This window comes from Cynoglossus semilaevis, chromosome 7 (genome assembly GCF_000523025.1).
Source record: "Cynoglossus semilaevis isolate Cse_v1.0 chromosome 7, Cse_v1.0, whole genome shotgun sequence".
NCBI classification, from domain to species: Eukaryota; Metazoa; Chordata; class Actinopteri; order Pleuronectiformes; family Cynoglossidae; genus Cynoglossus; species Cynoglossus semilaevis.
The window spans coordinates 103,899-116,046 of NC_024313.1; the positions used below are offsets into that span (position 1 = coordinate 103,899).

Consider the following 12,148-nt stretch of genomic DNA (forward strand, 5'->3'; position numbering starts at 1 on the left):
TCAATTTATTTGTTTCATTTATTTATTTATATATATATTTACACATAGAAATATATGTATATACACACACATACATAAAGCAAAAAAAATGCTTGTGTCTCGCTCACATATTAATAGTGACAACTAGCCTACCCTTGCCATAATTTCCGTAACGCTTCCTGAATATGTCCACAAAACTGTGAGCCTACAGGTTAATACGCACCACCGTACGTTTCTTCGTTTGAGTACACCTCCAAGTTCTACCAGTTCCGAAACCAGCTGGCTCATGGAGAGAGTGAATTCTCGCTCCACACTCAAGTACCGTAATTTCTGGACTATTGAGCGCACCTGAATATAAGCCGCACCCACTAAATTAAAAAAGATAAAAATTATTGTACATATATAGGCCGCACTTCGCTATAAGCCACAGGTGTCCATGTTGTACCATGGGATTTTTACACAGAAAGATTTTTTTTTCACTTTTAATTAAATAAATGCTTTTTTTTCCCGAACAGTGCCCGTAACACGGCTGGTTACACGTTAGCTCTTTCCTGCTGTAAATGCACAGGGGAGACTTGGTAATCTGCTCCAGGGCCGAAGCTAACATTAGCTTCCGGGGCTAACTCGCTTCACTTTGTGCTTGTCCGCAGCAGAGGTAAACAGAAACAGGGAAGTTGGATACTGGTATAACTAACAGTAGTCTATCTAGTCGTTGGTCGCTAGCTGTATGAACTTCGTTAGCCCGTAAAAATCCACAAATTAGCCGCATCATTGTTTAAGCCGCAGGGTTCAAAGCGTGCGAAAAAAGTAGCGGCTTATAGACCAAAACTTACGGTACTTTGGGTGTACGTTTGATGTTTCCTAGCACTTCTGTCAGTACAACCTTATGTCATTATGTACAATGTACCTGATAGCTACATCTGCTACCACATTTTGTCCCCAGCTGCAGAAACTCCTTACCATGGACCCCACCAAGAGAATCACATCAGAGCAGGCATTACAGGATCCATATTTCCTTGAGGACCCATTGCCAACCACTGAGTGAGCTTTTACTCTTGTTCACACTGCAATATTTGCACCCACAGTCTTGTCGCTTGCAGGTTTTGCATTTAGCAACTAACCACTCCTACCAGCGGGTGATTTGCATGATTTAAAGATCTCGTGTTTAAGTCATGTCCACAACACTGGACACACCAGACTTGGGTCCGGAAGGTTTACCACTGAGGTGCTTTATCTTCTTTAGGTATTTAAGCAATCATGCGCAAGAACAAAAAAAAAATTTGATTGAATAAGGATGGTTTTTGTTTTTGCAAATTTGATAAATCTCAACTGCTGCCATTGACAGATAATGTAAGATTAGTTACAGGACCTTAACGTTTTTTTTTTTTCAAAAATCACAATAGTATAACTTTTATGACTCACCGAAGCAGGGTTAGCAACTGATTATGGTCATGGGTCAAAGTCAGAACGTGCCAAGCCAAACCAAAATTTAGGGAAGTGAAGATGAGAAGAATCGGGACAATCGATCTCTTTATACATTTGATTTGTGTGGCGCTTTGGCCCAGAGGTAATGTCTCTGTAATTGGTGTGTAACCCCAGGGTTCACCTTCTGGGCAAGATCGGATCCCAGTTAGGGTGGTTGGTACCTTCCAGTGGACTCACCAGCTGCAGGAAGGTTTAGGGGGGTTGGTACGGTGCAATGTGATTTGGGTGGCGACTGCTGCCCTCGCGACCCGGTAACGGATAAGCGGATGAAAATGGATGGATGGATGGATGGACATTTGATTTGTGAAAGATGCACAGGGACTTATTGATTAATATGAATTAATGTGGGGAATGCTTGAAACCGTGCAGCCATGGATGCACTGATATTGATACTGGCAACATACAACTGGATATAATAGGTCAATCGGACTCTGATACTCTACTGTTTTATTTTGAAAAATGTAATGATCCTTCAATGCTCAGCCCCTTGCTACCGGTCTGTAGTAACGGGTGGTACTGGCTGACCAGTCCTTGGAACAAAAAAGGTCGGGGAGACCACTGGTATAGATGTAACTACTCCATAACAGACTAATACATGTTTCTGCAATTGATTATTATTTATTCAAGCAATAACACATATTGTCCATTGCTGTGTAAAAACATCTTATATTAAGAAACTCTGCTAAATGGACTTTACTAAACTCCCACGGGCCACACGAAACGGCTTGGCGGGCCGCATTTGGCCCCCGGGCCTTGAGTTTGACACGCTAAAAGTTCCCATTATCATAACAAGATGAGTGTTCACCAGATTAGGTACTTTCGAAAACAACACAAATACTCGGAGCGTTTGGTCCGTTTTAAGTCTGTTTGTGTTTGAGCACAGCGTTCTGACACAAACTTGGTAGCCTCATTTATCCGATAACCTCTCGTCCGTCCGGCCAGACGGAATCCATTTAAGGTGGCAAACTACTGTACAATGCCAGAAAACAACCTGGAGAATGTTTGTGAAATGTTTCTGATGAAACAACCAATGACAGGCCCGGTAGCACGGCACAAATATAAACTCCAAGGTCCAGCCTGACAGGGACAACAACGTTAAGGAACTATATCGTTTCGTCTGCCCATTTGAGGCAGAACTGATGGAGGTAACGTCGAACAAACAACTGGAATCATGGGAAATGTAAGGACAAAGTGATTTTCAGGATGGTCAAAACAGGCAAAATTGCAGGACAGGATTTTCTTGTCAGTCCGTATGCTGACGATACAAATTCTATTATGTTCTTTTACTGCCACCTGGTGTCCATTTTAGGCAAAAAAATCTTTCTTGAGCAGATCGGATCACTTGTAACAGAAAGGAAAGACAAGAAAATACCAGCTGATAATAAACACATTTCATTTGTAAAGCACCAAAAATCTTATACGCCTTGTTGATACTAACTAAAAAAAAAAAAGATTTAAAAAGGGATACTTCAAGTAGAATAAGAGGAAAAAAAGGGAAATTGGAATCTCAATGAAAGATTACGGGCTGCAAAAATAGCAGAAGTTAATCTTTTTAAATGCTTTTTTTTTTCTTTTTTGACCAGTCAAAATGCCGAATGTTCCCCCTTATTATTGTAAACTCAAGTTTACTCTTGAGTAAACTCTCATGTTTCCAAAGGACCAGATTTATCTGTACGATCAGAGATGTTCTAATCACCGACTTCTTTCTGTTCCCATCAGTGTGTTTGCTGGGTGTCAGATTCCATACCCAAAACGAGAGTTTTTGAATGAGGATGAGCCAGAGGAGAAAACAGAGAAGGTAATTATTCAAGTACTATATTACTTTTGTATGTATAAAGTTCATTGCTATCTAACTAACATTTTAACAACATGCTTTGATTTTTTTTAAAAAAACGATGGTTTGAGCATAGTTGAATTCCTTTACCGCCCGTTTATATCATTTTTTTCATGGACTACGTTACCCATAAGGCATTGCGGAAATACATACCGGAACGCTAAATGCTAAACCGCTTAAAGTAAAACCCGCGTAGACAAACAAACACAACAGAGTGTGTCACCGACAAAATCCATTTGTTTCAACATCATAGCGGACAGTGAGGTACACAAGGTTGCCGCTTCACCAGTCAGTACACATACTCAAGTTCGCGCCGCTGCAGTTCCTGGTCCGGCAGCATAAAGTGTCCCAGCGGAAACGCACACTCTGGGAGAGTTCTGCTTTTATTTTCCCGCGTTGGAGAGGGGAAACTTGCGTTCGGTGTAGGGGTGAGGGTTTATGTTGTTATCGTTGTTTAGGCATTTCGTGTTTCCTGTCATAATTATAGCGCTGTAGTTATTGGTTGTGTCTTTTGGCTATGGGAAATCATGTACCGTATTTTCCACCCGATAAGGCGCACTTAAAAGCCTTTAATTATCCCAAAACTCGACAGTGCGCCTTATAACAGCTTATATATTACTTCAGGTTGCGCTTTACTGACCTCGAACCGATTTTATAAAGCCCAACCGCCTGACTCTGGAGCGGCGAACAACAACAGCGTCCTCCGGTGTCCAACTTAGGTCACTACCCTTTTCCACAAATCTCCGTCCCTTTTGATCTGCGACTCCATGCGCGCCCATTTCACCGATATTGTCAAAACCCAAGTGAAGCAAACTAATTCGGGGACTTGGCTTCATTCCGGGTGGATTAACCAAAGAATTCCAACCGCTAAATATTGGTGTTAACATGGCGTTTAAAGTTAAATTACGAGCTGCGTGGGAGCATTGGATGACAGAAGGCGAACATACATTCACCAAGACAGGGAGGCAACGCCGGGCTAGTTGCGCCACTAGCCGGGGACGGATTGTGGATTCACCATAAGAAAAAATGTATTCTTCCTTTGTTATTTAGGTGGAAATGCTAAGTGAGGTCAGGACGGGGACGTCGCTGCCTCACAATATACATATTGTGTATACCATAAATTCCGGACTATTGAGCGCACCTGAATATGAGCCGCACCCACTAAATTTAAAAAAAGACTTGCTATAGGTGATTATTCTGTATCATGGGATATTACACAGAAATATTTTTTTCACTTTTAATTAAATACATTTTTTTCTGAACAGTGCCTGTAACACGGCTGGTTACACGTTAGCTTGTTCCTGCTTCGGAGCCCTGACTGTAGTTGGAATGCACAGGGGAGACTTAGTGATCTGCTCCAGAGCTGAAGCTAACATTAGCTCCGGGGCTAACTCACTTTAACACTCTTCAACATGACAGGGCTCAAACTGCTCTCAAGTATTGCGTGCATCCTTTCATCTTCAACGTGGCTGTCGCGTTTTTGACTGCACACAGGTCAAACCATAGAAAAATGCCTGTGTTCTGAGGCCAAACCATAGAAAAATGCCTGTGTTCTGTCTTAAATGCCTTCAAGAAATGTGAAGTTTCAAGTGAATCTGTTTTTAAATGTTGCTGTTACCACGACGAGCCAGATCTACATTTGTACCAGAAGCTTCTTACCATAATTGCCGTAAACACGTATTTGTTCAAGCCAGAGTAGGACACAAAACAAGGGAAAATTACAAAAGTCGAGAGCCGAGACTGAACCTGGATGTTTTCGTTTGTTGCAGCAACACAGGGACGGTAAAATTGAAAGCCTGTACATCTCGTAAATACCAAGATATACATCGCAAAAAGAATATTATACAACAATAATATTGTAATATGTGTTATTTTGGGTTACGTTTTAATGTTGGTTGGTCTTAATCTTGGATAATCTGAATACCTGTTTATGGCAATAGTGACATTCTGACCATAAGTTATTGGCTCATATATGGTACATTTCTGTTGAGTGTGTGATTGAGTGAGCTGGACAAGTGGCGCATCAATCATTAAGGGCCCATGATCAGTGGAGTTATAATACCGACAAAAAATAATGTGGCACTAAGTTATAAACTACAGTAACTTATAATTACAAATAGTTTTGTTTACAATGTACTTGTAACAATAACTAAACATATAACCTCATTTGTTTTGGAAACATTACCGCTCACCCCTGTCTATTTATGCAAAATGGTTCAGTCCGACCAGATCATGCTGCAGTGCTCCCGTTTGTCACAGACAGCGCCACAGCGGTTAAGGAGGCGGAGAAACTAAAAGAAAGGAAAGCAGCCGAGTTGACAATATGTCACCCAGTATTAAAAAAAACCAAAACAATATGGGTTTGTTAGTGGTTTGTGTGGTTAATAACAAATACAGTCAAATGTTTAGCTAGCTGTTTATAGTCAGCTGACCTCCCCTCTGTCTTAATAATGCTGCGTTCCGAGCAGATTCGTCTGGTGCAGCAGCTGCAGCAGCTGTCCGTGAGCCCCCAACTCCATCTGCCCCTGAAACAGCCCGAGTGCCCCACATGAGGAAGGAGCTGAGCAGCTGTGTGTTGAATTAACAATAATAGTAATATTAATGACACTTTATTACACTTTATTACTTTTTAAAAAAAAAAAGATTGATTGATTAAAATAAATGAAATTATTTTATTAAAATTGTTCTGAACAATTTTAATAGCTTAAGCACAAACATTTTTTATTATTATTATTTTTTTATTTTGTTAAAATTCCACTCTCACTAATATGGAAGAACAGTGGGAACTCGCCAGTCGGAAACTGCCTTGTTCATTTTGCTAGCTTGGGGGTTTCAGTTTAGCAGTCAAGTCTTATGTGTTACCCGCTGGAGCGGACCTTTTAAGAAGGTAGCTGATGTAGGTAAGACATGTGACCAAGGCAAGCATTTTGACATGCATCAAGTGTGACTCATAGACAGGGAGAATCTGGTGATTTTTCCAAAGTAAAACATTGTTCAGAATCAGATAATAAATAAGTTATGCATTCTTTCTCGCCCTAAATAGAACAAAAATATATAGCTTTTTTGCGACGTAGCGAGGCTGTAGTTTTCAGTTTCAGTAAATGTTGACCGTCGGGATAAAGGCCGCATCCCGAGGCGCATCTTTTTTCCCCCAGTTGGGAAAACTAGGTCGGAAGGTTATGTTTTACGTGGGCATGCAAGTTTGTTATTTTGCTTTTTTTGTTGTTGCCGCCACTTTCAAACAAATTCGGCATACATACTCTGTGGGTATAGCCCCGCCTCCCTCCATAAAGAGTGGATGAGTGACAGTTATTCACTTATTCCCTCTTGTCAACTTGTCTGTTTGGAGGCGAGATATATCGAGGCTAGCAAGATGATGTACAGTGGTCCCTCTCCTATCGCGGTAGCTGCGTTCCGAGACTCTTAGCGAAAATCTGCGAAGCAGAGGCGAGATAGTTATTATATTATTTACATATATATTTACCCTTTACGAACCTCCCCCACACTGTTACCAACCCTCAACCCCCAAGACTCCCTCACCCGTTGTAACATTGACTTTTACAACTGATTTTTTTTTTTTTGGTCTTCAGAACCAGACCCAACAGCACCAGCAAACAGCAGGTCAACAACAGAATACAGCCCAGCAGGCACCGTCACAGCAGAGTTCAGCCCAAACGAACGGCACCGCTGGCACCACGGGGGTGACCACAAGCAGTGGGTTACAACATGGCCAAGACCAAGGACCACCCAACAAGAAACCTCGAATTGGACCCCCGGGGGTCTCCTCAGGCACAGGAGTGCTACAGTCTGAATACCAGGTCTATCAGACATTTTACACGCAGTTTGAAGGTCAAATTTCACTCATACTCAGACCTAAATGTGACCCGTTAAGAAATCAGGACAACTGGTCATTGAGCTCATGAAATTATCACGGGAAATGACTACTGACGCAATGACAGGGGAGAGAATCTAGAGCAGGAGTGTCAAACATATGGCCCGTTAGACAGAACTGGCCCGCTAGGAATATGAGCACTATTTAGGACCATGTTAGCTGCAATTTAGCCGCATACTGGGACATACCGTAGTGTGTTAGCTGTGAACTAGTAGTGTAGTGTGTAACATGTGGTTTAGCACCTCACTAGCATGTACATTGTACACATAAGTAGCACTTATTTTGAGCAGGGTGTTAAACATACGGCTCGCTTGGAGACATAATACGGCCTTTCATCTGGAGCAGGGGTGTTAAACATACGGCTCGCTTGGAGGTTCAATCCGGCCCGCTTGATGAATCTAATCTGGCTGTACGTGGCCCTTGAACCAAAATGAGTTTGACACCGCTGATCTAGACGATACTCTGAGTAACATTACCGTACCAAAAACAAAAATCAACTGATTGAGGTGATTAATTTTTGATTGATTTTTAATTGATTCTATGGACTATACTGCTAGGTTAGTAGAGTATCCTGCGCAGAGTACTACAACTTTTAAACGCCCCATCAGTCCTTTGGCACCCTGAGATACTTACCTAGATCCTTCCATCCATCCATCCATCCATCATCAACCGCTTATCCGGGGCCGGGTCGCGGCGGCAACAGTCTGAGCAGGGACACCCAGTCTTCCCTCTCCCCTGACACTTCCTCCAGCTCTTCTGGGGGAACCCCAAAGCGTTCCCAGGCCAGCCGAGCGACGTAGTCGCTCCAGCGTGTCCTAGGTCTTCCTCTAGAGGGAGGCGTCCGGGGGGGCATGCGATGTAAATGCCCAAGCCACCTCAGCTGACTCCTCTCGGTGTGAAGGAGCAGCGGCTCTACTTCGAGCTCCTCTCGTGTGACAGAGCTCCTCACCCTATCTCTAAGGGAGCGCTCTGCCACCCTGCGGAGAAAGCTCATTTCAGCCGCTTGTATCCGGGATCTCGTTCTTTCGGTCATGACCCAGAGCTCATGACCATAGGTGAGGGTAGGAATGTAGATCGACAGGTAAATCGAGAGCTTCGCCTTTAGGCTCAGCTCCTTCTTCACCACAACGGCCCGATCCGCCTGTCCATCTCACGTTCCATCCTACTGTCACTCGTGAACAAGACCCCAAGATACTTAAACTCTTCCAACTGAGGCAGAACTTCCTCCCCAATCCGGAGGGTGCAAACCACCTTTTGTCCGGTCGAGAACCATGGCCTCGGAGAGGTGCTAATTCTCATCCCAGCGGCTTTACACTCGACTGCAAACCTAGATACTTATGTAGACAATATCAATGGAATGTAGCATACCCAGCCATTGGTGCTTTTTACATACGTTGGGAACTTATTTTATCATGATATAAGGTGGGGCAGCTCTCGGAAATCCTGATGTTATTGAATATTTTGTGAAGTATAGTGAGTGAAAAAAAGGCTCTTTGGCTACAGTGGCAAGATTTTCGGTGATGCTCACTGACATTTCCTTTCCAACCTTTAGCACTCCAGCTCCCGTCTGGGTTACCAAAGCAACATCCAAGGTTCCACGCAGCCCCAGAGCACCATAGGATACTCATCATCCTCCCAGCAGACTTCGCAGTATACCCACCAGTCCCATCGTTACTGAGGGTTCCCCGACACTCCTGATCTCTTGAACTCTACAAGCCAGTTCCTCCTCTTCCTGTTCTTTCCATACGAACCAAAGCGGACGACAGCAGGAGGCCCATGGCTGCCACATGCTGGGAGTACCTCCATCTGCGGAGCGAATCATTCCAAGTCAGCCTATCCACTTGCTGTGAGCCCACAATTGGCTAGGTCGAAAACAGGACCTGAACACAAAGGAAGCCGTGGCACTTACATAAGGAAATCCGTGTTTATATATATATATATATATTTTATATATACATATTTTAGTGCTGGGCAATAATTACAAATTGTAATAGTATTAATCGCATTATTTTCTGCAATTATTCATTGTTCTGAAGAAAATGAACGAAATGAAACTATTAATATTTATTAATAATGAAATGAATGAATTATGTCAGCAGTCGAGTTTCGCACACTTTTATATAAAGTGTAGCGGTATATGGAAAAAAGTGCAATACCGTTCGGTTTGCTAACACTATAAACAAATAAGTGCTTTTTTTTTACAGCAGTATTCCCTTTACATATTCGTTGTAGGAGTTACATATTGGTAGTGGGTAGAATGACGCGTACTGAATATCGCAAAAGAAAATTCCATTGTCTATTCCATGCTCTTATTCGCAGTCGATACACGCGGTATTGTTTGCACACGCTGCAATAGCAGTCAGCCCATAAATCAAACTTTTGGTCAGACATTCTCGAAACATACTACAAGGCAACCTTATGATTGATGACGAAACTGTAACGCAACGACTAAAATCCACCAACGTTATGCAGAAAATGTACATATGTTATTTCATATTTTCGTACCATTTGAATTTTACCTTTGCGTACCTTTCTTGACATTTTTCTATATTAATCATTCCATTATTGCATCAGTCTTGAAACACGTACATCTTCCGCTACTAACCCGTGTACTCCTGGGTGATTGAACCTCGAGTCAAAGTGCAAGACAATTTACCTTGATGATTAAACAGGATTACCGTATTTCCCGGACTATAAGTCGCTCCAGCCAAAGGATGAAAAACAGTGCGACTTACAGTCCGTAGCAGATGCTCGTACACAAGCCTAGAGTGCCCACTAGTGGCTGTCAGTGTGAAAATAACGCCCATGTACATTTTCAATGGTACAGGAGTAGCAGATACTAGTACACAAGCCTAGAGTGCCCTCTAGCGGCTGTCGGTGTGAAAATGACAACCGTTCAAGAACAGTAACAAGTTGCACCTGAGTATAAGTCGCAAACCCAGCCATTAACACGATTAATCACAAACACGATTAATCACAAACACATTCATCCAAAGCTACCCTGCCAACTGATTACAACTGTTTATCGATTGACAGCAAATTAACGGGTGTACTGCACTAAAGCGATACTTCAGAGGTAAAAAAAAAATGTAGGGGTTACAAATCATTTTAGTTCTGCTATACATTGTTTTTGTCCCTACCTGTTTTTACGCATCGTTAATTTATTCAATCCACTCCGAATGCTTATGGCTTCCCAAACCCTTTCCTTTATCCATTGTTAGTTTTAACGTGTAATTAATTCATCACCGAGCAATTCACTTTTAATATAATAATAATGATAATTCAATGCAAACAGCAACATGAAATGTGGATTGTGGATTAATCAGTAATGCATTATTGTATCAACTTGCCCAGCCCTAACATATATGTACAGCAATAGCGACTTTGTAAATAGATTTTTTTATTTTTTTTTTTACTTTTCAATAGAATTTTTACTTTGAGTTTGCCGAATGTTGTTGATGTCATTGTAGATAATGTAACAAAGCTATGAGAGGAAAGAACGATAGGACATCAGAGCAAGCACTGTCATCTCCGTTGTACTTTGACCTTAGTGTAACGTACACAAAATTCCAAGCAGGGATGTCCGATATTAACTTTTTGCCGATATCCAATATGCTGATATTGTTCAAACACTTCATTTCTAATTCCGACATCAACCGATACCGATATAGCAGTATGAGTTCCTGGACACCAGCATTCTGTTTTTTAGAATCGATTAATAAAATGATCTGCAATGCTGCCATCTAGTGAGTTACACTAGATAGCAGATATAGATTTCACATAAACGGCCCCAGAACTATTTTTAGGGCACACGATCATTTGACCATACCCAGGCTTCGTGTTATCGGGTTTTCATTATCGGAGGAAAACCGATAACGATTCTTACGGATGTTACATAATTATTCCGATATCGGTCGGCAGATATTATCGGACATCCCTAGTCGGAAGTAGAGAAATGAAAAATATGCATTCAACACCAACTTTAAATCGTGGTATTTCAGTAGTGAAGCCTCAAAGATAGCGACTAGAATTAGACACTTTCATTCGCTGTGGCCAGAGCCTACACTAATGCCATTGGAACCTTTGCAGTAACTAATGTTAGTCCTACGAAATTCTTACGTACATACAGGGCAGCTACTTATACCTATATCCACAACACGCCGCACTCCACTTCAAAGACGCTTCTCCAGACTGTTACTGCCTAATGTTTCAAAAATCAATCATCAATAGTGAGAGTGTGTGTATATGTGTGCACATGATATTTGGAGTAAGAGTATTTTTGTTTTTGTTATGCATTTTGTTTATACATATACCTTACAGAATTGCACTGACTGCTGCCAATCAGCAAAAAGCTGTAACAAGATCTGAAAGGGTTATACAGTGATCCCTCTCCTATCGCGGTAGTTGCGTTCCAAGACCCAGCGCGAAAAGGGGAAATCCGCGAAGTAGAGGCGAGATAGTTATTATATTATTTAGGTATATATTATTATATATTACCCTTTCTAACATAATTACATGCACAGTAGAGTTGTACGATGGCGACGCAGAGCCAAGTGAACGAGAGAGTGGCCGACAGCCAAGGGAAGATGCTGAGAGATGCTACGATGCATGAGCCAATCAGCGAGAGGAACAGAAGAGCATGCTCCGTTAGCCATTGTATTAGCCAATAGTATGCTGTGACGATCTAGGTAAATAAAGCTACCAGCGATCGTTCGCAAATGCGCTTATCTCAAGTTCAAAACGAGAATCCGCATTTTTAAAGCCAAAAGTTTAATTATTAATTTTAATTAGTTTTTTTGCTGTGTTTCGCGATATAGCGGAAATTTCGCGAGATCGGATTTTAAAAACAAAAAACGCGATGTACTGAGGGAGCGAAAGGAGAACCGTGATATAGAGAGGGAACACCGTATTCTCCTGTAAGTCCTATTCCTTAATGCAGGGATGTCAAACTCATTTTG

The 12,148-nt window shown here is 41.9% G+C and overlaps 1 protein-coding gene across 2 annotated transcripts in view; it reads left to right on the forward strand.

The window, feature by feature from the left end:
* cdk19 (cyclin dependent kinase 19) overlaps window positions 1-11,399 on the forward strand; it is a 31,105-nt gene extending 19,706 nt beyond the window's left edge. For both annotated transcript variants that reach the window (XM_008312613.3, XM_025056874.1), the window contains exons 10-13: window positions 923-1,020; window positions 3,184-3,262; window positions 6,889-7,116; window positions 8,743-11,399. In XM_008312613.3, coding sequence (XP_008310835.1) covers window positions 923-1,020; window positions 3,184-3,262; window positions 6,889-7,116; window positions 8,743-8,868 — 531 coding nt within the window. In that variant the 3' untranslated portion in view covers window positions 8,869-11,399. The remainder of the gene's footprint in view (window positions 1-922; window positions 1,021-3,183; window positions 3,263-6,888; window positions 7,117-8,742) is intronic.
* Window positions 11,400-12,148: the final 749 nt, after the last annotated feature.